Source organism: Gracilinanus agilis, chromosome 1 (assembly GCF_016433145.1).
Source record: "Gracilinanus agilis isolate LMUSP501 chromosome 1, AgileGrace, whole genome shotgun sequence".
Lineage (NCBI taxonomy): Eukaryota > Metazoa > Chordata > Mammalia > Didelphimorphia > Didelphidae > Gracilinanus > Gracilinanus agilis.
Window position 1 is genome coordinate 758,505,435 of NC_058130.1, and position 23,004 is coordinate 758,528,438.

Genomic DNA, 23,004 nt, shown 5'->3' on the forward strand with positions numbered 1-23,004 from the left:
CCCCAGGGGCAGCCCCCTCCCCTCTGGAGAGAATGAGCCTGACCTGAAACTTGAAACCTATTCACCATGAATGCATCTCGGCCTCCGGGTCCCTGGGACCGGCTCAGACTTGTCAGCAGGGCCCTCATCTGTACCCTCCAGACTGCACCGGGGGGACAGTCCAGGGGAGTCAGCTGGGGGCGTGCAGGGAGCCAGAACCTGACTGGCTCTCTGCTCTGAGGCACCTCATTCCCGGGAGGCCTCTCCCACTGCCCCTGCGGGCTGTGCATCTTAGGCAGCCCAGGCCAGTGTCTCTAGCCCCGAGGCCCGTGTCTGCATGCCCCAGGGCCAAGCTGGCAGTCATATTCCTGAGGCGAGACCTTCTAGGACCCCTGAGAAAGGGCTCCGGCCTCCTGAGAGGTCCCAGCTCCCTTGATCCTGCCTTTTCTTCTCCCGTCGTGAAACCCCCTTCACTTGCCATTAGCACTGCCTAAATGTTCTCGAGTCCCAAGTCTGTGATGTCAGCTTTTGCTGCCAAAGCAAAGCAATGGCCGAGGGAAGCCGCAGCCCCTTCCCGGGGGCCGGATTCAGAGCTGCCTGTGAAGGAGCAGACAGGAGGGGCCAGACAAGTTTTTAAGACACCCACGAGGGTGACAGAATCGGGCGCAGAGAAATCCGTGGAGGGGGATCTCCACAGCACGGAGGCGGCACGCGTCCTGCGTGAAAATCCGCCGGGTTTGCCCTAGAGGGAGCGGAGCTCAGAGCCCCCCTTAGAGCAGGGCGCTGGAGAGGAGACGCCGGCTTTCTCTTGTCCCTTGTCCCTTCCTTCTTCTGGTAGCTGAGAGAGGGACTGGGCAGGAGGAGTCATGGGAGCAACTGAGACACTTGCGGGCTTGGTCATGACTCTGGAGGCTGCACATGGCATCCCCGGCAGGTAGGTGAGAGGAGCCGAGGCGCCTCTGGACGCTGGGTGCAGGGACAGGCGGGAAAGGGCCAGGAACGAGAGCCGCCCAGTGACCAAGGACGCGTCTTAGCCGCTCGGCCCCAGTGTGGACGGTCCCCGGGGCCCCCACACCGGGCGCCTCACTCTCGCTTCCCCACGTAGCACCAGCACAGTGGCCGATGCCTATCGTTGGATCAACCACACGGTGGACAACAAGACCAGCGTGGACGAGGGCTACTATTATCTCAACAACTTCGACAACCTCCTCAACAGTTTCGGTGAGCTCAGAAGGGAGACGTGGGCCGGCCGGGAGGGCCGGGGCGGGTTCTCCTGTGGCTGGGCCGGATCCGTGTGCTAGGGTCACTGGGCTCCTTTTGTGTAACCCTCGCCTTCCCTCTTAGAATCAGTACCGTACGTTGTCTCCGAGGCAGAAGAGCGGTGAGGGCCGGGCAGGGGGGTCAAGGGACTCGGCCAGACAGCCAGGAAGTGTTCGAGGCCACATGTGAACCCAGGACCTCCGTCTACGCCTGGCTCTTAGTCCCCTGAGCCACGTAGCTGCCCTGCCTTGGGCTCTTTTTGCAGGAGAGACCCAAGAAGGATCCGAAGTGATAAGGATGAATGAAGGGGCGTCAGGGCACTCCGGACGCCTTGGCTTCCTTGACCTTTCCTGTGAAAGCCAGTTTTCCTCCCATGTTAAAGCAATTCACTTCTGTCCATCTCAGCTCTGCTGATGTGCTATGATAGGGACAAACCGAAGTTAGTTTTTGTTTTTGATCGAGGGGACATCTTTGTAAGAACCGTGGGATCAGACATCCCCACTCCCCTGACCCCAGGACCAATCAGAAACTGCTTTGCAATCTGGCCTTAGAAGACTTCCTGGGGCACTGCCAGGTGGGGTGATTTGTCCAGCCTGTGCCTGAGGTGAAATTTAAAGCCAGGTCTTCCCGAGGCTCCGGCTGGCTCTATCCATGGAGCCACATAAGCCTTCTGCACTGACCGATTTGTGGATTTTCTGCCATAAGTCTAGAGAGTCAAGGTTGGTGAGAGGATGGCTCCGCATACACACGCCCTCACTACGTTGTAAGATGGCCTAAAAGGAAACGTTGGCTGTAGATTGCAAGGGGGATGGCGGTGGAGATCTGACCTTAAAAGATTTGGGTCAACCCCGGGCATCTTCCTTTTTCTTTCTCTTTCCGTGGCAGTGACCTTGTTCGAGCTTACAGTGGTCAATAACTGGTACATTATCATGGTGAGCATCATTCCTGCTGCCTGGCATGCTCCAGCAGCCTTCTCCGATTCCCTGGTTTGGGCAATCCCTGTTCCATCCTGTGGCCACAAGGCCTGGCCCACAGGTCTCCGACCCCGGGGTCAGCAGAGAGCCCTTCCTGCCCACCTGGCCAGAGATGGCTTTTCTTCGGGCTGGCCAGTCAGCAGCTAACTGGGCCAAGGCCCACAGTGTCTGCTAGCCTTGGAGGGCTTATTCCTCTCTCACTCCCAAGTTAGGCTCTGTACCCTGTCGATCTCATCTTTTTAGTGGAGACTCAGTGATTAATGCTGGCAGCCCTTCCCCCTTGCTCTTTTCCCTGAACGTCCAAAAGCGACTCCCAAGTGGAGGTCTTACCACCCTCACACATACCCATCTATCTTCTGGGCCTGCCTGTCCTCCCTCTGTCAGCTTCTGCTGCCCAGTACTGTGGTCAAGGCCACTGAGCTGTTTTGGAGGGTGCTCGGGCCTGGGCCAGGGGCTCTGGGGTATGCAGGCATCATGGGCCCTGCCCTAAAGGACTTCATAGCTTGTTTCCCTTGATCTTCAGGAAGGGGTCACCTCCCAGACTTCCCACTGGAGCCGCCTCTACTTCATGATATTCTACATTGTGACCATGGTAGGTTCCTGACCCAAAAAGGGCATCTCTGCCCTATACCTGCCCACATCCTCCCTCAGCCATGGGGCCAGGTCCAAGGAGGGGGAGGTGGGCTGGCCAGTGCACATGGCCCAGGGGATTCTAGGCCTCTGCCCAGCTCACGGAGGCCTCCCTCACCCTCACTTTGCATCCCCTGGCTAGGTGGTGATGACCATTATCGTAGCCTTCATCCTTGAGGCCTTCGTTTTCCGAATGAACTACAGCCGGAAAAACCAGGACTCTGAAGGTCAGTGCTAGGCTCCCAAGGCCTGTGGTTTGCCAGCTGCCTTTATTTATTTATTTGTTGGTTTTTAAAGCCCTTCCCTCCCACCTTAGAATCAATACTAAAAATCAGTTCCAAGGTAAGAGCTAGGCTGTTGGGATTGTGACTCGTCCAGGGTCACACAGCTAGGAAGTGTCTGAAGTCATTTTGAATCCAGGCCCTTTCATCTCTAGGCCTGGCTCTCAACCACTGATCCACTTAACTTCCCCTTGCCTGCTGCTTTTTTAAACTTAAAATCCTGAACCCCAAGTACCCAGGAAAGAGCTCAGAGCCTCCCGTTAAGCCCTAAACACCACGACCCCAAGAAGGAAGCTCACTTCTACTTTGACACCAACTTGAAGCTCCTGATGCTTCTCTCCCTCCCTTGGCAGTAGACAGAGGCATCATCCTAGAGAAGGACATTTCCAAGGAGGAGCTGATGGCTATACTGGAGCTCTATAGGCAGATCCAGGCTTCTGCTTCTGACATCTCTCAACTCCTGAAAATCCGCTCACAGATGGATAAATACGGGGTGAGTAGATTGATCAGCTGAAGTTCATCTGGACTCTCTGGCCAGGACTCGTGGTCCTAGAGCGGGGCCGGGGCATCTTTGGGGCGGTTTCTTCCTGGGCTCCTTTCTCAGATGTCTGGCACGCTTGCCTTTTTGCCTTGGAGGATGTAGACGAGATAGGAAGCCCCGCTGACAAACTGCCACAGAGATCTCCATCCTGCTCCCCGCCCCTAGGACAGACCCGCAATAACATTAGGGCCTTTTTTTTCCCTCAAGCAAAACTCTGTGGTGTTTCTGGGAAGAAGGTCGAAGACCAAAAGCGACCTGAGCATAAAGATGTACCAAGAAGAGATAAAGGTAGGAGCAGCCCAGCCTGTCTGCTGGAGGTGCGTCGGCTTGTGCCCATGCGAGTGGATGGACGGTGGCAGCGTTGGGCCGCTGGTGCCGAGAGACGGAGAAGGGGCAGTTACAGGGCAGCCGGGGGGCACCGGGGAGCGTTGGGCTCGGGGTCAGGAAGAGCCAGATTCAGACCGTGGGACGCTGGATGCGGCAATGAGTGTCAGACGAGGAAAATGGCGAGGATCTGCTGAGAACGTGTGAGGGGCCTTGTTTGCTCACCTGCCAGCCCGATAGAAGCCAGCCATTGGCCACTGCGCAGTGCTAATGCCTCTGCGCCCCCCACAGTGAGCCCGGGGCGTGGCTGCCTGCTCGCTGCTCTGCTTAGGACGCTCACCCCTCCACACGTGCCTGTGTGTGTGCTCACCCACACTTATTCCTGGGATGGATGTGTGCACCCACAGCCCAGGGCAGTCAAAGCTCGGGGACACCTCAGTCGTGGGAAGGGCTCAGAGGACAGCCTGGTGGCCCGTTGTGTCCATAACTGTCCCCTGGAGGGGTCCTATCCCGGGGCAGCCCCCCAGACTTGTGGGGCCAGGGACATCGAGTGTGAGGCCTAGGAAACGAGTCTGCATTTGTTGTTGCCAGGGCAGGGAGTCGGCCTTTGTTTCTGACAGTCCTCCAGGAATGGGGAGCCTTCCCTTCCTTTTCAGGGCCAGGCTTGGGCCCGGCCTTTGGGCTCGGAGCCGGGCCGGGCCAGCTCGGGCCTCTTTGCCCTCGGGGGTCTTTGGCCTGGACCCTCAGCCCTCCCGCTTTCCCTCCACGACAGGAATGGTATGAGGAGCACGCCCGGGAACGGGAGCAGCAGTACAGGCAGGAGGGCCCCATCAGCACCACATCCCAGCAGTGCCCGGGAGGCCGCCCTCGCTCTCAGACCATCATCTAGCCTGCCCCAGCCAATGAAAGCCATTTCTTCTATGCAATAACACAATAGTATTATTTTACAATAATGGGTTGAACTATGTACACGTGGGTAACGCCCCTGTGCCCACTCTCCATTTTTCCTAACTCCAAAAGCGAGTGGCTTTGGAAGAGTGGCCCGGATGGGCCTCCTCCACTGAGGTGACCTTAAGCTGCAGAAAAACCTTTTTTTAAAAAGAACCGACCCCTCCTGCGGGCTGTGCCCACAGCCACCTCCCCCAAACGGATCGCCCCAACGCACAGCGCCTCGGGGCTGATCTGGCACCCGCCACCCCCCACCTAGCTACCTGTCTCAGTTTAGGGACAAAACCACTGAAGGAAAGAAGCAAAGCCCCCGCGGTCCGTGTTTCTGTAGGATCCATGAGAACGTCGTGCCCTGCACAGCAGGGCCCCCGGCAGGGAGGGGGCTGCCCACCAGCACGGGCTCAGGGCCTGGGAAAGGCCACGTCGAGGCTCCCTTCCAGACGCTTCCGTGTCAGTCCTCTTGTTAAACCATCTCCCGTTCCCTCAGCATTCGTCCCAAATGGCCCATAGAGGCAGGAGCCCCTCGTTCCACGTGCTCCGGGCAGCCGCCGCCGTAGCGTCTCCCACCTGTCCTCGGGGGGGCCTCCTCGCCGGGCTGCAGACATGCCGGGCCCCCCCTTCTCGAGAGCCAGGCAGAGCGTGCGGGCCCCGGGACTTCTCCCACGAGCTCATCCCCCACATACTTTTTAAGTTAAACTTGTCGCCTTGTGACGAGACTGGCCCGTCACCTAGATTAAGGAAAAGGATCCTATTTAATGATGAATTCTGCTTGGTTACAGTCCGGCGAACTGAAGTCTTACTGTGTTTTCATTAATCATGTTTATATGAAATTATATTAATGCGTGTATGTATCTCTACATGTGTATCATATTCTCCTTTGAGAAGGAGAGGGCCAGAAGCAGCCTCCCTGGAGCTTCTGATTCACAATGAGCACCTCTCGAGGCTGGCTGGTGCCCTTCTCGCTCCTGCTCTGCAGGTACTGACCGTAAACTCCCCTCCGTCATTCCTGCCGCTGCAGGGAGGAGGACCTAGAGGGGATCCCCTTCAACATGGACGCACAAACCCCCATTCCCTAAAGCCTTCATTTGGCTCCCCTGGCCTTGGGCCGGGCCACAGCCTGACTGTTCTCTCTCTAGCTTAGAGCCCGGGACAATTGTAAGATCCTTGTGCCTAGGGGGGAGGGACCTTCCTCAGAGCTCCTCTGGTTCAAGTGGTGCCCCGGAGCCCCTCCTAGGCCATCAGCATGGATGCGGGGAGGGGAGGCTTCCAGAAGTGGGGAGCAGCAGCACCGAGACTTCAGCCATTTGGAAGCTGCCTTTGGTCCCCTGCTTTCCGAAACCTGCTTGTCCTCTTGGGCTTGGGAGCAAGGGTCATGGGATTGGGGGGCCCTTCCTGGCCAAGGAAAAGCAAAATCTACAGAAAAGTCCAGGTCGAAAAGAGCAGCTGGTCTGGGTGTTTCACACTCCAGACTTCCTGCTGCCACCACTGCCCAACTGGATGTGAAGAGGGTGAGCACCTTCTTCCTCTGTATAGCCAATTCATCAACAGGGAGCCACTGGGCAGCTAGTGGGGCCTGTGGGGCATTCTCCAGTTGTTGGCAGCACCCACGTCCCCTCCCCTTCTCACATTCCCATGAGTGACAGGAGACCGGGCCACTGGTTCTTTCATCTTTCGTTTGGGATTTTCCCCTCCATTTTTATTTTTCTAAGTTCCTCCCCTTAGTCTGAGAATGGGAAAGACTATTGAGTCCTGCAGAAGAGAGCTAAGATGGGGGCCCCAGAAGATAACCCTGGTACTTTCTGGCTGTCTCCTTTGGGGCACAGGTTCCTGATGTCATTTAGGAGGCCCTTCCTAGCCAGGCCAGAGGGACTGATGGAACAAGCCCAGCCCTCCATCCCCAAGGGAAAAAACACAAAGGTGATCAAGTGTTTGTACTTTGGGTAACTGGGACCTTTGGTGGATATATTGGATTCTGGAGACTAATCAAATCAAGAAAGCCTAAAGGCAAGGGGCAGCTGGGTGGCTCAGTAGAAAAAGCCCTAGACCTAGAGGCAGGAGGTTCTGGGTTCAGATCTAACATCAGACCTTCCCTAGCTGTGTGACCCTGGGCAAGTCACTTGACCCCCATTGCCTACCCTTAACACTCTTCTGCCTTGGAGCCAATACACAGTATTGATTCTAAGATGGAAGGTAAGGGTTTAAAAAAAAAAAAAACAAGCTTAAGGCAAAACTGGAAATCACTAAGGGTCTTTGCAATGAAAATCTGCACCTTTCTCAGCCCTCCTAAGCTCAGCTCTGACTTGCAGGTAGCAAAAGTGCCCCCTCCCCACGCACCAAGCACCAAAGTAGAGCTTAGAGCCCATGCCAGGCTAGAAGGCCCTGCGTGAAGGGAGTCTGTGGTGGTGCCCATCAGCCACACAGAGAGGGGTTGAGCTGCCTCGCTTTACCCGCTCACAGTCGTGTGGCACGATCTGCTCGGGTGCCACAAGTTAAAGCCGGAATTGAAGTGTGTGTATGGTTTGGGAGTCAGAGGGGCTGGGGTCCGATCCCCTCTTTCTCTAGCCATGGAATCGGCCACCTTGCCCAAGGACACGAGCTCATCGGGGGCAGAGCCGAGACTCTTGTCCCTGGCCCGCTTTGCACAGTGCACAAGTTTGGAGAGAACACCTTTGGGGTAAAGGTATCTGCTCCTGACCCTCCTTGATCCCCCCTTCCCTCTGCCCCCAGCCTTACTCAAAACCACTGAGACAATCATTTTGTATGGACGAGAGGAGCGCCGTGAGGTTTTGTATAATGGCGATTTGTTACCTGAATAACCATCAGTACGAGGGTCTCTAGACCTTAGGCACATTAATAAAAGGATACCCTGCTTTGTAAAGGTGGTCGTGGTCTTGATTTCAAGGGGCTGGGTGGGAAGGGGTCAGCCTTTACCACCCCTGCCCGTTCCCTGGGATGGTCAGCTCCTCCTTCCTGGCAGCAACCAGGGCTTCTGGTCCTAAGAATTACACTCAGGGAAATAGGCGGTGTAGTGGGCAGTGCTGAGCCTGGAGTCAGGAAGGCTCATCTTCCCGAGTTCTAATCCAGCCTCAGACACTTACTAGCTTTGTGACCCTGGGCAAGTCACTTAACCTCTGTTTGCCAGTTTCCTCCTTTGTAGAAAGGGAATGATTGTAGAACTTAACTTGCTGAATTGTTGTGAGGATCAAACGAGATCATATTTGTATCGCCTTTAGCACAGGCCCCGGCACATAGTAGGTGCTTAATGAATGCTTGTTCCCTCCCTCATTTTATAGATAAGGAAACTGATTCCCCCCACGTCCAGAGGTAGTGGGCAGCAGAACAGTTCTGAACTGGGGTTGTCTTCGCTCCAGATCCAGTGTTCTCGCCATTGCACTCGGGCCACTGAGCCTCCGAGTGCTTCCAAACCTTGGAACAGAAACAACGACGTCACTGACCCGAGACCCCCAACCCAGAAAACACAGCAGGGTGTCCACAGGGACACTGAAGCCCTTTTAATTACAACAGGTCTTCAGGCCTCACGTCAACTGCGGGAACTTCTTGTCCACAGACAAGCCTGAACCCAAGAGTGGGGTGTCCCAGGGCGGCGGACGTCTGGATTCCTTACAGGCTGAAGAATCAGATGATGTTTTAACAATGACGAGGAGAGCCGGGCAGGACTGTTTCCTTTTCTTCAGGCTGGGGCACCCTGCCCAGGGGAGCTGCTCCCAGTTTCCTCGAGCAGCCAAGCCCCTGGCTAGCCACCAACCCCTTCGGTCCCAGGTCCTGTTCTTCATCCCATGGGGTTTCTGGCTTCAGAAAACAGAGTTCCATCCCTGCTTCTCCCTTGGGTGGAGAGAAGCACTAGAAACCACCATGGGGGGCTCACTCACCTGCACTTCTGCCTCCCGCTCCCCTCACAGGAGGGAGGAGCGCCCTTTCACCAGCTGGCTAGTGTCCTTCCCCTAGCTCACAGGTGAATCACCCCAAACTCGGTGAGGAGCGCCACAACGAGGAAATTCAGGTAGAAGAAGATAAGGCAGAACCCGTAGACTCTGCTCAGTTGGAAGCATTGGACAGGGACCGAGATGAAGGTAAACAGCAAACTGAGCCCCAGGGCTCCGGCCAAGACCCAGGTCAGCAGTTCATTTGACTCCAGCTGGAAGGAGAAAGGGCACCAGGGGCACATTCAGGAACCGGTAGTACAGGAAGAAGGTAATACTAGGTAGGAGGTCAGAAAAATTAAAGAGAGGCAAAGCAGCATCCCCCTCCTCTTTTTATTGCAGAGATGGGAAACTAAGGGTGTCTAATATCATAGCTACTCTAACATACAGTCATTTGATGATTAATTTTCTGGAAATGACTTTAAAAAGACTCAAGATGGGGAATGCTCAACGCCGCCAGAGAGAGAACTTTGGAGCCGTCTTTCACAGCAGTGTATTTTATCATTTTTTTTTAACCCCTTACCTTCCATCCTGGAGTCAATACTGTGTATTGGCTCATAGGTAGAAGAGTGGTAAGAGTAGGCAATGGGGGTCAAGTGACTTGCCCAGGGTCACGCAGCTGGGAAGTGTCTGAGGCCAGATTTGAACCCAAGATCTCCCGTCTCTAGGCCTGGCTCTCAATCCACTGAGCTACCCAGCTGCCCCTATGATTTTGTTTTGAGGTTTGTGCTCTTACAATGGTGACCAACATGGAGGTGTGTTTTGCATGACGATACATTTTTTAAATTTGCTTCCAATTTTTACTCAGAGCCCATCAGTTCTCTCTGGAGGTGAATAGCGTTTTTCCATCCTGAGCCCTTTGGAATTGTCTTGGATCATTGGTATTGCTGAGAAGAGCCAAGTCTTTCAGAGGTGATGATCATACGACGTTGCTGTGACTATGTGCAGTATGTTGAAATGACTTAAAGGTTTCTGGGTACAAGGGATAACTTCCTAAGAAAGAACTACAAATCGTTCTCCATTAGTGCAAGTAACGAGTCACCACGGAGTGGCGGCATTATTCGAATTTGCAGGAACTTGTCATCATATTTGATATAATTCTAACTTCAGACTGTAGTGCAAATCCAAATACATGAGAGCACTTCATGGGGATTCGCACTCATTGGGACCTGGCCGTGTTTGGATATCAAATGTGCTGTAGACACGCAAGATGTCAATAAAAGTCAGATGAAATGGGGGCAGCTGGGTGGCTCAGTGGATTGAGAGCCAGGCCTAGAGACTGGAGGTCCTAGGTTCAAGTCCGGCCTCGGACACTTCCAGCTGTGTGACCTTGGGCAAGTCACTTGACCCCTACTGCCCACCCTTACCACTCCTGGGCCAAGGACGGTCCCTAGCCCGGATGAAAAAGGAGGAGGGTTGGGCGTGGGGCTAGCAACCCCACCCTGTAAAAACTAATCTGCTAAAGAAACTGCAACCTAAAGTAGGGGCAGCTGGGCTAGCTCAGTGGATTGAGAGCCAGGCCTAGAGACGAAAGGTCCTAGGTTCAAATTTGGGCTCAGACACTTCCCAGCTGGGTGACCCTGAGCGACTGTGTGACCCGTTGCCTACTGGTTGTGGCCCTATGCTCCTAGAATGGAGTCCCAGGATAAAAAAAAAAAAATATATATATATATATATCCCTGAGCAGGTAGGTCACTTGACCGCTTCCTGCCTCAGTTTCCTCAACTGCAAAATGGGGTTAATAATAGAGCTGACTTTGCAGGACTGTTGTGAGTTTCCAATGAGATAATATTTGTAAAGCATGCAGTACAGTTCTTGGCACAGAGTAGGTACTATATAAATGTGATGATGATGATGATGATGTCTACTAGTTCCTTATGACTCAGTGTGTCCCCCCCCCCCCCATCTTTTGTAAACCCTCACCTTCCGCCTTAGAATCAATACTGTGTACTGGTTCTAAGGCAGAAGAGCAGGAAGGGCTAGGCAATGGGGGTTAAGTGACTTGTCCAGGGTCATCCAGCTAGGAAGTGTCTGAGGCCAGCTTGGAACCCAGGACCTCCCATCTCTGGGCCTGGCTCTCCATCCCCTGAGCCCCCTCACTCCCTCCCAGTGCCCTTTCTTTCCTGGTGTCCAACAACCTACCTTCACTTCCATGTGGTTTCTGGAGATCTCGAGCACACTGCCCAGGCCCACACCGATGAGCATATCTGGAGCCAAGTTCAGGACAAAATAAGGAATTAAATACAGAAATCCATTCATCATTGGCGTGGTGCTCCTGCGAATGTCACTTCCCATTGGGTCAGCATCATTGCATGGTGGGAAGAAAACAGGCCTTGGAACAAGAGGACCAGGTCGGACACATCCCACCTGGGTGACCCTGGGCAAGTCACCTAACCGCCCCAGCCTCAACGCCCTCCCCCATAGGCAGGTTTGGACGGGGCAGCCTCTGAGGTCCCTTCTAGCTCTAGATGTGTGATCCTGTGGCCTGGATTCAAGCCACTTCTTCTTAGTCATGCTCCAAACCATCACAGGCTTGCTTTCTCTTTTTTTTTAGAACCCTGACTTTTGTCTAAGACAGAAGGACACGGGCTGGGTAATTGGGGGTCAGGGACTTGCCCAGAGTCTCATAGCTCAGAAGTGCCTGAGGCCACATTTGAACCCAGGACCCCCGACTCCAGGCTTTGGCTGTAGGCTTTGAATCTTGATCTTGGGTACTTTGCTGGAAGTTTCAACCAATATTAACGGCTTTCTTCCAAAGACTGTTCAAATCAGTTACCTTATCCAGTCTTCACATCTCCAAATGGCAGGTAAGGAATATCATGACTGTCTTATAGGTGGGAAGACTGAGGTTTAGAAAAGCAGTAAGCCAAGTGAGATCAGTGGTGGAGCCAAAACAGGGGCCAGGGTGGTGGGGAGGGCCAGACCCAGGTTCCCTTCTCCCCGGGTCTTACCTCTAAGTATAGCAGTGAATGAAAGAAAAGTACTAAGTGTGGACTGTATGGTGGACAGCTAGGGCAGTGCCAAAGGGCACAGAGCATCAAGCTTGGAGGCAGGAAGACTCGTCCTCCTGAGTTCAAATCTGACCTCAGACACTAGCTGGGTGGCCCTGGGCAAGTCACTTAACTTCGTTGGCCTCAGTTTCCTCATCTGTCAAATGAGCCAGAGAAAGAAATGGCAAACCACTCCAGTGTCTTTCCCAAGAAAACTCCAAATAGGGCCACAAAGAGCCACACATAACCAAAACAACTGAAAAATATGTGAGGCATTTGGGGAATACAAATACATAAGAATGATGATCTATTCCAAGAAACTTCTACTCAACACTTTCAAGGCTCAGCTTAAGTACCAGATGCCAGTGCCTTCCCCCCAGTCCCCTTGTACATTTGGTACATGCTCCCTCTCCCAGCTAGACGACGACGATGACGATGACTACTACTACTACTACCACCACTACTACCACTACCACCAATAATAACCCAGTGACTTGAAAGGTCATTTCTAATCTGATATCCTGAGAGTCGGTGCTGGGATCTTAGATTCTGGCCCACGAGAAATCAGCTTCTCTAAGAGGGAGAAGGCAGGGCAAGAAGTTTTCTTCTCTTCTTCCTCCTATCATCACCCTAGACCTGTGACTCAGAGAATGTTACCAGGGATATTGAATGTCGTTCAAGTACTAGGCACTAAAAGGATACTAAAGATGATGCCCCCAAAGCAAGCTGAGAAGGCCATCCGTGGGTACCCCTGTCGTGCCAGGGTGAGATCCGAGAAGACATCTGCAAGGAAAGAGAGAGAATGGTTCAAGATGGGGCCATGAACCCAAGCTATCCATCCATCGAGACTAGTCAAGTCAACAAGCATTTATTATTAAGTATCTACCATGGGAGCAGCTAGGAAGCTCAGTGGATAGAATGCTTGGCCTGGAGAAGGGAGGTCCTGAGTTCAAAATCTGACCTCAGACACTTCCTGGCTATGTGACCCTGGCCAAGTCCCTTAATCCTCATTGCCTAGCCCTTACCACTCTTCTGCCTTGGAATCAATACACAATATCGATTCTAAGATGGAAGGGTTTTAAATAAATAATTAGTGACAGCTAGGTGGCTCAGTGGATAGAGTGCCAGGCCTGGAGTTGGGAGGACCTAGGTTCAAATCTGACCTCAGACGCTTCCTAGTTGGGACACTAACACCTAACTTGTGTTGCTTTGCTGCTTTTTCTTAGAACTGATACTTAGTACTGATCCAAAGTCGGGCAAAGCCAGCCCCTGCCTTCGAGGTGCTCACGTTCTAGTGGGGCATCTAGCATTTATGGCACATCTGCTGTGTTTGAGGCACTGCCAGGTGCTGAGGACAAAAGGCAAAAATGAAAACCAGCCCCTGCCGTCGAGTAGCTTACATTCTACCGGGGGATACAGCATGTAAACAGAAGCAAATAAGGGATAAACAGAGGGAGTAAGATGCTGACAAATGGAATAAGAGAAGGGAGCTCAGCCCCATAACTTTACAAATAAGTAAACTGAGGCACAAAGAAACAATGGGAAGGATTGAACTTGGGTCTTCCTGACTCCAGGTCTAATTAATGTTTGTTCTGTCTACTATGTCACCCTGCCTTAAGCAAAGGAGGAAGCGAAATCAAGGTTTATGTGGAGGAGGGGAGAGGAGATGGGGAGAGAAGGGGGAGTTGGGGTTCCAAAGGATGTAGGATCATTGGCCCAGGAGAGGCTTCCCAGAGGTGATAAGAGAGCTAAGCCTTGAAGGAAGGCAGGGATTTCTAAAGGGCAGAGGAGAGCACAGTCCAAGCACAGGGAAACAATAGCATGGAGGTGGGAGATGAGGCTGTTGAGTTCAGGGAACAAGTAGATGAGTTTGATGAGAATGAGGAGTACAGGAAGAAGTAAAGAGTGAATAAGCCTGGAAAAGAAGGCAGGAGCCAGACTGGGAAGGACTTTTAGCTTTCTTTCATCTAAGAGGTCGGACCTCAGTCTCTCCAATGTGCAGCAGTGGGTATGAAAGCAGGATCTCTTGGAAACAAGCCATTTCCCAACCCTTGTGGGTGTCAGGGAAGCCTGGTTCAAGTTCTTGGGCGAGACACAGCTCTCCTGGGTCAGCCTCAGCCTGGAGAATGATGATAGGTGACCTGCTTGGGGTAAGGGCCCTCCTCTCCTTACAGATTCATCATCAGTCCTACCCCAGGGCTTTTAGGGAAAACATGGCACCAGTTTACACAGTGACTAGTAATAGAAGTGCCCAGCAATACCACTACTGGGTCTGTATGCTAAAGAGATGAGAGATAAGGGAAAAGGAACTACTTATACAAAAGTATTTTAGCAGTGCTTTTTGTAGTGGCGAAGACCTGGAAACGGAGGGGGTGTCCATCAAATGGGGAATGGATGAACAAGTTGTGGTGTATGTGGTTGTAATGGAATACTATCGTGTCCTAAGGAATGATGAACAGGATGAGTTCGGAAAAGCCTGGAAAGACTTAAGTGAACTGATGCAAAGTGAACTGAGCAGAGCCAGGAGAACAGTGTATAGTATACACTGTATACAGTAACAGAAATAGCATATGATGATCAACTGCGAAGGACCAAACCATTATCAGCAAAGTGTGGTGAAAATTTGTTAGCAGAGACACCAATAAGAGAAAAGGTCTCCAAGCTAATAAAGAATAGGTTTATGTCTCATGACAAAGTCGGACTCTGGTCAAGATCAAGACCAAAGACCCTGAGCCTTAAGGGAGAGCTTTTTTTTTTAAGCACAGAAATCTGATGATATCGTGTCATATTAAAGACAGAAAATACAGTCAAAATTAAAATAGGATGAGCATAAATCTTTCACATGGGCAGTTCTTAATTAATGCTGCAAGTATTGAATAAGCCAGAAAGTACAAAAATAATCACTATGGCTGGTAACTAATGTCTATTATTATGGCTGACCTTTCCAAGGTCTCTGCAGTGAGGGGTCAGAGTCTAATTGCTTTTGCTGATAATTATTATTTAATGCTAGGAGTCAGCAGCTGAAAGACTGACATTGCACTTAACCAGGCACCCCAAAGGCAGCTCTCCACCTTCTGAATGACTATCTTATCAGACACCCAGAAACAGCCCTCCAACTCCCTACCATTTTGTCCTACCGTGGTGTGGTGAGCGTGGTAGAAACTTTTTGGGTTACAGGCTTAATTAAGGTCAGCAAAATTTAATACCACCCTAAGCTATATTTTTCTTAGCTAATGCTGATAATTCATATAAAGCAAACCATATTATTTGTGTTATAATCATAAAGGCTAATACTATTATTATTACATTATTATATAATATACTATTATTACACTATTACTATTATAATATACAATATACTATTATAACATATAATATTATATAATATGCTATTATTATACTATTACTATTATAATATATATTATATAATATACTATTATTATACTATTACTATTATAATATACAATATACTATTATAATATTATATAATATACTATTATTATTATACTATTACTATTATAATATACAGCATACTATTACTGTCATAATATACAATATACTATTACTATTATAATATATAATATTATATAATATACTATTATAATCATAAAAGGGAGTAGGGGACTTCACACTCACAGAAGCAAGTCTCCAAGACAACCCCAATGGACTCATGAAGAAAATGCTCTCCATAGCCAAAGAAGGAACTGTTGGGGTCCGAGGAAGAACAAAGCATGCATCTTCCACTATATTTCCTTTATGAGATTTCTATTGTTTGTATAATATGCGTCTTCTACCATGACATGAACAATATGGAAATAGGTATTACAAGTAACTTTGGGTATAATCTAGATCATTGCTTCAGGGAGGGTTGAGGGTAGGGAGAGAGAAAACGGATTCCAAAATGTCAAAAATAATTGTCAAAAATTGTTTCTACACATAACTGAAAAAAATTATTTTAATAAAAAAAAAATCACAACAATGGAAGTTGAGGAAGAATGCCAAAGGGAAGTCACACTCTGGGGAATTAAAGAAGCCAGTTTTAGTTCCCTTGCTTGGGAGATAGGGAAGAGAATAAGTTTTTATTAAGCTCCTACTATGTGTCAGGCACTGTGCTAATTACTTTATACATATTATCTCATTTGACCCTCACAATCACCCTGAGGGTAAGTGCTATTATTCATTTTACAGATGAGGAAACCAAGGCAGACCAGTGTGAAATGACTTGCCCAGGGTTTTCCAGCTAGTCAGTGTATGAGGTTGAATTTTAACTCAAGTCTTCCTGACTCAAAGCCAAGTGCTCTGTTTACTGAGCCACCTAGCTGGTTCAGAAGTGAGAGTCTGGGGGGCAGCTGGGTGGCTCAGTGGATTGAGAGCCATGCCCAGAGATAGGAGGTCCTGGGTTCAAATATGGCCTTAGACACTTCTTAGCTATGGGACCCTGGGCAAGTCACTTGACCCCCATTGCCCAGCCCTTACCACTCTTCTGCCTTAGAACCAATACACAGTATTGATTCTAAGACTGAAGGTAAGGGTTTAAAGGAAAAAAAAAGTGAGTATAAAAAAATAACAGAGAGGCAAATAAGTGGCTCAGTAGATGGAGAGCCAGGTCTGGAGGTCCTGGGTTAAAATATGGTCTCAGATATTTCTCAGCTGCATGACCCTGGGCAAGTCATTTAACCCCATTGTACGACTCTTATGGCTCTTCTGCCTTAGAACCAATGCATAGCATTGATTCTAGACAGAAGTTAAGGATTAAAAAAAAAAAAAAAAAACCACAGACACAAGAGAAGATTTCTGAGGGAAAAAAAGTAAGCAGAACCAGGAAAACCATACCCAGGGTCTAGAATAATATAAATGGAAGCCATTAAACAAATAAATAAAAAGGCTACCGGAACATCCACTTTCTGAGGCCAGGCCAGGCCAAGCTTACCACCAATGCTGTTCCCCCAGGCAAGCAGAGTCAGCCCCAAGACAGTGTCACTGATATGGAAGATGATGCCCAGTGTGTGCAGGATGTTCACCACTTCAGTGGCCGCCACATTGATCCAAAGGGCACTGACAAAGAAGCCCAGGAATGCAAAGATCTGGAGAGGGAGAAAAGGAGACAGACAGAGAGATAGAAACAGACAAGAGAGGAGATGGAGACAGAGAGGGGAGAGGAGAGACAAAGAAAGAGGGTGAGAGAGAGAGAGATTGAGGTTGAGAGAGAGAGAAGGGGAGGGAAAGAGAGAGAGGGAGAGAGACAGAGAAAGACAAGAGAAAAGGAGGGAGAGACAGAGAGGGAAAGGGAGAAAGAGACAGAGGAAGATGGAAAGGGAAAAGGGAGGGAAGAAAGGGAACGGAAGAGGGAGAGAGAGAGAGAGGAAAAGACATGGGGAGAGACAGAGACAAAGGGTAGGGAAGAAAGAGAAGGAGGAAAAGAGAGAATGCACAAATGAGATGAATACTTGTTATTCACTTGTTACATTAAAAATAAAACTTATTAGGGCAGTGGATTGAGAGCCAGGCCTAGAGAGAATCAGTACTAGGTTCAAATCTGGCTTCAGAAACTTCCTAGCTGGATGATCCTGGGCAAGTCATTTAATTCCAATTGCTTAGCCCTTAGCACTCTTCTATCTTGGAACCAATTTGCAGTATCGAATCCAAGATGGAAGGTAAGATTTTATTTTTTTTTTTAATTAAATAACATTTTGCTTTTATCCACCATTTTGTAAAGTGTCAACTCCACGTGAGTCACCTGCTTTTTGTGATTTCACAAGACTACTTGCCCTCCCGGTGATCACCTACAAGAATGCGTCCGTCTCTCTCACCTGAGTGTTTCCCAATTCCCCCTTCCACTAAGAAAGCATGTGGCTTAAGCTTACCTCCTGTTTATCGCTCCCTCCAAATGTATATAGAAGCCAGGGATGGGGGGCCCTTTGTGCCTTTGGGGCCCGATTTGTTCCTGCGCCTGCACGCATCTCCACGCCTCCCCACAGGCCCTTCCCTCTGCCTTGCAAAATCAATCACTTGTCCAGATGACGCCAACTGGACTCCGCTCTAACGCTCTTTACCTTCCCTGGTGTGACCATGGAGGAAAAGAGGTTCTTCTTACCTGGTGAAACCGAGGAGGCTGGTCATTGGAGGTAGCGAAGAAGGTAATGGAGGCAAATAAGGTGCCCAGCAGCACTATGATGCCCCAGACGGGGAAGAGGCCCTTGATCTCGTAGAAGCCGTCTGCAAAGAGAGGGAAGAGGGTGCATCCAGGGTCTCTGAGTGAGGAAGAGAGCCAGGACCCAGGAAGCCTTTCCAGAGCGTGCAGAGAGCACCGGCGCCCCTTTTCTGTGCACCCCGCTTTCCCCTTCTAAAATACACTCACCCTGGACCTATAAATAGAAATGCCTTGTGATCAGCCATCTGAAAACCATCTGTCTGTTTGTAGTGAATCTGGGGGAGCGAGCACAGATCTGGGCTTAAGAGTCAGGAAAGACCTGGGTTCTAGTTAATCAATTCAACAACTAAGGACCTACTGGTGTGCTGGGAGGGAATGAGCATTTATTAAGCATTTACTGTATGTGCCAGGTAAGCACATATTTTTACTTTACAAATATTCAGTTGATCCTCATCCTCACAACTTGATGAGGTTTGCACTTATTCCTGCTTTGCACATGAGGAAACTCAGGCAGATAGAGGTTAAGCGACTTGCCTAGAGTCCCACAGCTTACAGGAAGAGTCCAAGGTTCAATTTTAACTCAGGCCTTCCCGACTCCAGGCCCAACACTCTAAGCCTTTTACAATGATTATCTCATTTATTTCTCCCAACCCTAGGAGGTACGTGCTGCTATGATCCACATTTTACAGATGGGGAAACTGAGGCAAAGAGCATTTTGTGACTTGCCCAGGGTATGTGTCAGGGGCAGAACCTGAATCTGGGTCTTATCATAGGCTCATAGATTTCATGATAGAAGGAACGTTGGAGGCCACCTAGTCCAACCCTCTCATTTTAAAGGAGGAGGAAACCTGGGGAGAATTAGACTTGTTAAGGGTCACATAGCTCATATGTGGAAGACCTGGGATTCAGATCCAGAATCTTTGACTCCAAACCTGAGGATTCTTAAACAGCCCCACAAGTCCCCAAACAGGTCTCCTAGACTCCAGTCTCTCCCCCTCTCCAGTTCCAGGTTCTACAGAGCTACCAAAATCATCTTCCTTGCCCAGGATCACATCACTGAAAACTGGCTGGGGCAAGACTTGAACTCAAGTCTTCCTGACTCTGAGGCCAACTCATTTGCTATCTACAGTCTAGTGCTTCCTCCTGACTCTGAAAGCAACTCTAACTATCACACCACACTCCCCTGTCCATAGTAGGTGCTTTAAAAAAACTCTTGGAATCACATTGAAGCCAGGGGTCTAGAAAGGATTCCCAGAGACAACCATAGCAGGTCTAACCTCCCTTGGAGGCAACCAGAAAAGGGCAGCCTTCCATCTTCATGGGATGGTCTAAGGGTAGTCCTACCCAGAGGCACAGAGCCCTGAAGGCCCCCTTCTCACTGAAGCTCCTACTTTTCTAGGCTCTTCCTAAAAGCAAGGTTTCTGCCAAGAACATCAATTCTATTAAGCACCTACTATACACACCGATCAAATGAGAGCCACACGCTGTATATACAAATACATGTGATCAAATGAGGTGGTGTATAGAAATCGTTCTGCAAGCCTTAAAGCATCAATTTTAGTTATTCTAATCGATCCCTATCATTGTCATCATTATTGTAGAAGAAGGGAGACCGCTGGGTTGGGGGCACTCACAGACTCCAGAGTGCAGGGTCAGGACACAGACCAAAGGACCCGTGAACAGATGAAGGCAGTTGAGGGGCCGTTTCCAGTTCTGATCATTCTTGTCCAGGTCCACAGTGGGCACAGTGAGCAGCAGCAGAAACTCCACCGGCATCTGGTCCAAAAACAAAGACAGGAGTGTCATTGCTATGAGTTAACAACCAAGGAAAGTAGTTGTAGTAGTAATAGTAATAGTGGTAGTAGTTGTTGTTGTAATAGTAGTAGTAATAGTACTAGTGGTAGTAGTAATTGTTGTAGTAAGAGTATAGATGTAGTAATAGTTTTAAGAGTAATAGTTGTTGTAAGAATAATAGTTGTTGTAAGAGTAATAGTAGTAACACCAAAGAGATCATAAGGAAAGAGACTTGTACAAAAATATTTACAGCTGCACTCTATATGGTGGCAAAAAACTGGAAAATGAAGGTATGCATCAATTAGGGAATGACTGAACAAACTGTGGTGTCTGTTGATGATAGAATACTATTGTGCTCAAAGGAATAACGAACTGGAGGAATTCCATGTGAATTGGAACGACCTCCAGGAATTGATGCAGAGTGGAAGGAGCAGAACCAGGAGAACATTGTACACAGAGACTGATACACTGTGGCACAATCAAATGTAATAGACTTCTCTACTAGCAGCAATGCAAAGATTCAGGACAATTCTGAGGGACTTATGAGAAAGAAAACTATTCACATTCAGAGGAAGAACTGTGAAACACAGAAGAAAAACAACTGTCTGATCACATGGGTGGATGGGGATATAATGAGGAATATTGACTCAAAATGAACACCCTAATGCAAATATCAATAATATGGAAATTGGTCTTGATCAATGACATATGTAAAACCCAGTGGAATTGTGTGTTGGCTGTGGGAGGGAGTTAGGAGGAGGGGAGGGAAAGAACATGAATCCTATAACCATGGAGAAATGTTAAAATTAACAAATTAAATAAAAATTTTAAAAAAGGGAGTAATAGTAGTAGCAATAGTTGTTTTAAGAGTAATAGTTGTTGTAAGAATAATAGTAATTGTTGTAAGAATAATGGTTGTAAGATTAATAGTTGTAGTAAGGGTAATAATAGTTGTAATAATAATAGTTGTTGTTAGAGTAATAGTAGTAGTAATAGTAGTTGTAGGTATTTTAATAGTAACAGTAGTAGTAATAGTTATTTTAAGAGTAATAGTAGTAGTTGTAAGAGTAATAGTTGTAGGTGTTGTTATAATAGTAATACTATTTGTAATAATAGGTGTAAGAATAATAGTAGCAGGTGTTTTAATAATAATAGTAAGAGTTGTAGTAAGAGTAATACTAGTAGTTGGAAGAGTAATAGTTGTTATAAGAGTAATAGTAGTAGTAGTTTTTGTTGTAATAGTAGTAGTAGTAGTAGTAGTAGTAGTTGTTATTGTTGCAATAATAGTAGTAGTTGTAAAAGCAGTGGTAGTGGTAGTTGTTATTGTAATGGTTTTCTTGCCCTTTTTCTCCAGCATCACTAGGAAGGAAATATGTTTTGCCTGATTTCACATGTATAATGGATATTGTGTTACTTGCCTTCTCAATGGATAGCAGAGGGTTGGGAGGGAGAGAATTTGAAACTCAAACATTTTTTAAAGAATAAAAAAATAACCTAGCCTCAGACTCTTCCTTACTGGGTGACCTTGGACAGGTCACTTAACCCCATTGCCTAGTCCTTCCTGCTCTTCTGCCTTGGAGCCAGTACCCAGTAGGGATTCTCAGATGGAAGGTGAAGGTATTAATAAATAAATAAATTCCAGGGCTCCCTGCCTTCCTCCCAGGAAGAAAGGCCTCTAAGCCCTCCTTCATCATCTTTCATTCCCTCCCCTCAAACTCAGCCCCAGGGAGAGAACCGCCTCCCCTCGGCACTACCTTGAGGATCTTCAGGAGCTTCCAGTGCCAAGGTTTCCGCTTCCACTTGTGGTAGTCCAGGGGGTTGAGGGCCCGAATCAGGATGCGCAGGGTGGTCTCCTCATAGTAGAGAGGGGGTCTGTACTCTTCCCCTGCAGAAAGTGGGGAGAGTGTGATATGAGACTTTTCTCTATTCCCTCTGAATACTTCACTCCTCTGAAATCACCTTCCATTTACACCAGAGAGACCTGGTATGGACCTGGTTATAGACTTGTCTCCTCCATTAGAACAGAAGCTCCAGGATAGCTGGGTGGCTTAGGTCCTGGGTTCAAATCTGGCCTCAGATACTCCCTAGCTGGGTGACCCTGCACAAGTCACTTAACCCCCATTGCCTAGCTCTTCCTGCTCTTCTGACTTGGAACCCATACATAGGATGTATACTAAGATTGAAAGTAAAGGTTTTAAAAGAAAAAAAAAAAAAAAAAAAGCAGGAGATGCCTGAGGATCTTTTTGCTTTTATCTGTATCATCCCCAGTATTTAGCACAGGACCTGGCATACAGCAGGAGTTTACTAAGTGCTTGTTGACCGACAGCCCCTCAGCATTCCCATCCCATTTTCCTTTTATCAACAGCTTGTAACAATGCCCCTTTGAAAGCCTCAATGGCTTCTCTAAGCAAAGGACTCCAGGGTGTTGTCCAACCAGGATCTTCAGTGAAAGGACCTGAGTTCAAATCCCATTTCTGCCACTTCATCCCCATGAAATGTAACTCAGGTCACTTTCCATCTCTGGGACTACAAAAAAGGGAGTGGGACCAGACTGGTCCAAGGTGACCTTTAGCTCTAAATCTCTGATCCTTGTCATAGAGAAGGAACTTTTAACTCTTTCTGATTTCCCTTCATGCTCCCCTTCCCTCTACTACTAATCTCTAATTTCTCCGCTCCATAGCTTGTTTGTACACAGCTGTTGTCTCCCCCATTAGACTGCAGGCTCCTGGAGGGCAGAGACTTTTTATTCATTGTATTCCTGGCACTTAGCCCTGTATGTGGCACACAGTAGGTGCTTAATAAATGTTTACTCACTGATATTCACAGGGTTCCTGCCTGTTCCTGCTGCTATTCACCCATAGAATGCTTTAATTGACTTGGTATGCCTCAAGGTATGACCTTGTTTTCTCAGCCTCCAAAGTTTGTTTTTCCTGTGACCTGTGATTGTTCTTGGCATCCTTCCTCCACCAAGGACAAAATGACGTGATAAAATGTCAACCCCTTGTAAGCATGAGCTGTTTTATTATCTGCTGGCTCCTAGTGCCTAGCTCAGTGCCTGATGAGCAGGCTTATCAGTGATCTCCTCCCTTGCCATTGCTCCTTCCAGGACTACCAAGTGAAGAAAATATAGGTAAAACACTTCACCCTTGAATAATAATTATTAGGATCACCAACACAAAATAAGCAAAGAC

At 48.7% G+C, this 23,004-nt stretch overlaps 2 protein-coding genes across 2 annotated transcripts in view; one reads left to right on the forward strand and one right to left on the reverse strand.

Annotated features, from left to right (window-relative positions):
- TPCN1 (two pore segment channel 1) overlaps window positions 1–6,929 on the forward strand; it is a 52,105-nt gene extending 45,176 nt beyond the window's left edge. The window contains exons 21-27 of the mRNA XM_044673676.1: window positions 1,085–1,200; window positions 2,125–2,171; window positions 2,737–2,805; window positions 2,986–3,070; window positions 3,478–3,617; window positions 3,873–3,953; window positions 4,762–6,929. Of these exons, the coding sequence (XP_044529611.1) occupies window positions 1,085–1,200; window positions 2,125–2,171; window positions 2,737–2,805; window positions 2,986–3,070; window positions 3,478–3,617; window positions 3,873–3,953; window positions 4,762–4,878 (655 nt within the window). The 3' untranslated portion in view covers window positions 4,879–6,929. The remainder of the gene's footprint in view (window positions 1–1,084; window positions 1,201–2,124; window positions 2,172–2,736; window positions 2,806–2,985; window positions 3,071–3,477; window positions 3,618–3,872; window positions 3,954–4,761) is intronic.
- Window positions 6,930–8,424: 1,495 nt separating this feature from the next.
- SLC8B1 (solute carrier family 8 member B1) overlaps window positions 8,425–23,004 on the reverse strand; it is a 33,954-nt gene continuing 19,374 nt past the window's right edge. Inside the window, exons 10-16 of the mRNA XM_044673688.1 lie at window positions 21,568–21,698; window positions 19,654–19,795; window positions 17,963–18,084; window positions 16,799–16,952; window positions 12,571–12,651; window positions 11,021–11,085; window positions 8,425–9,093 (exon numbers count right to left, since the gene is read on the reverse strand). Coding sequence (XP_044529623.1) covers window positions 8,905–9,093; window positions 11,021–11,085; window positions 12,571–12,651; window positions 16,799–16,952; window positions 17,963–18,084; window positions 19,654–19,795; window positions 21,568–21,698 — 884 coding nt within the window. The 3' untranslated portion in view covers window positions 8,425–8,904. The remainder of the gene's footprint in view (window positions 9,094–11,020; window positions 11,086–12,570; window positions 12,652–16,798; window positions 16,953–17,962; window positions 18,085–19,653; window positions 19,796–21,567; window positions 21,699–23,004) is intronic.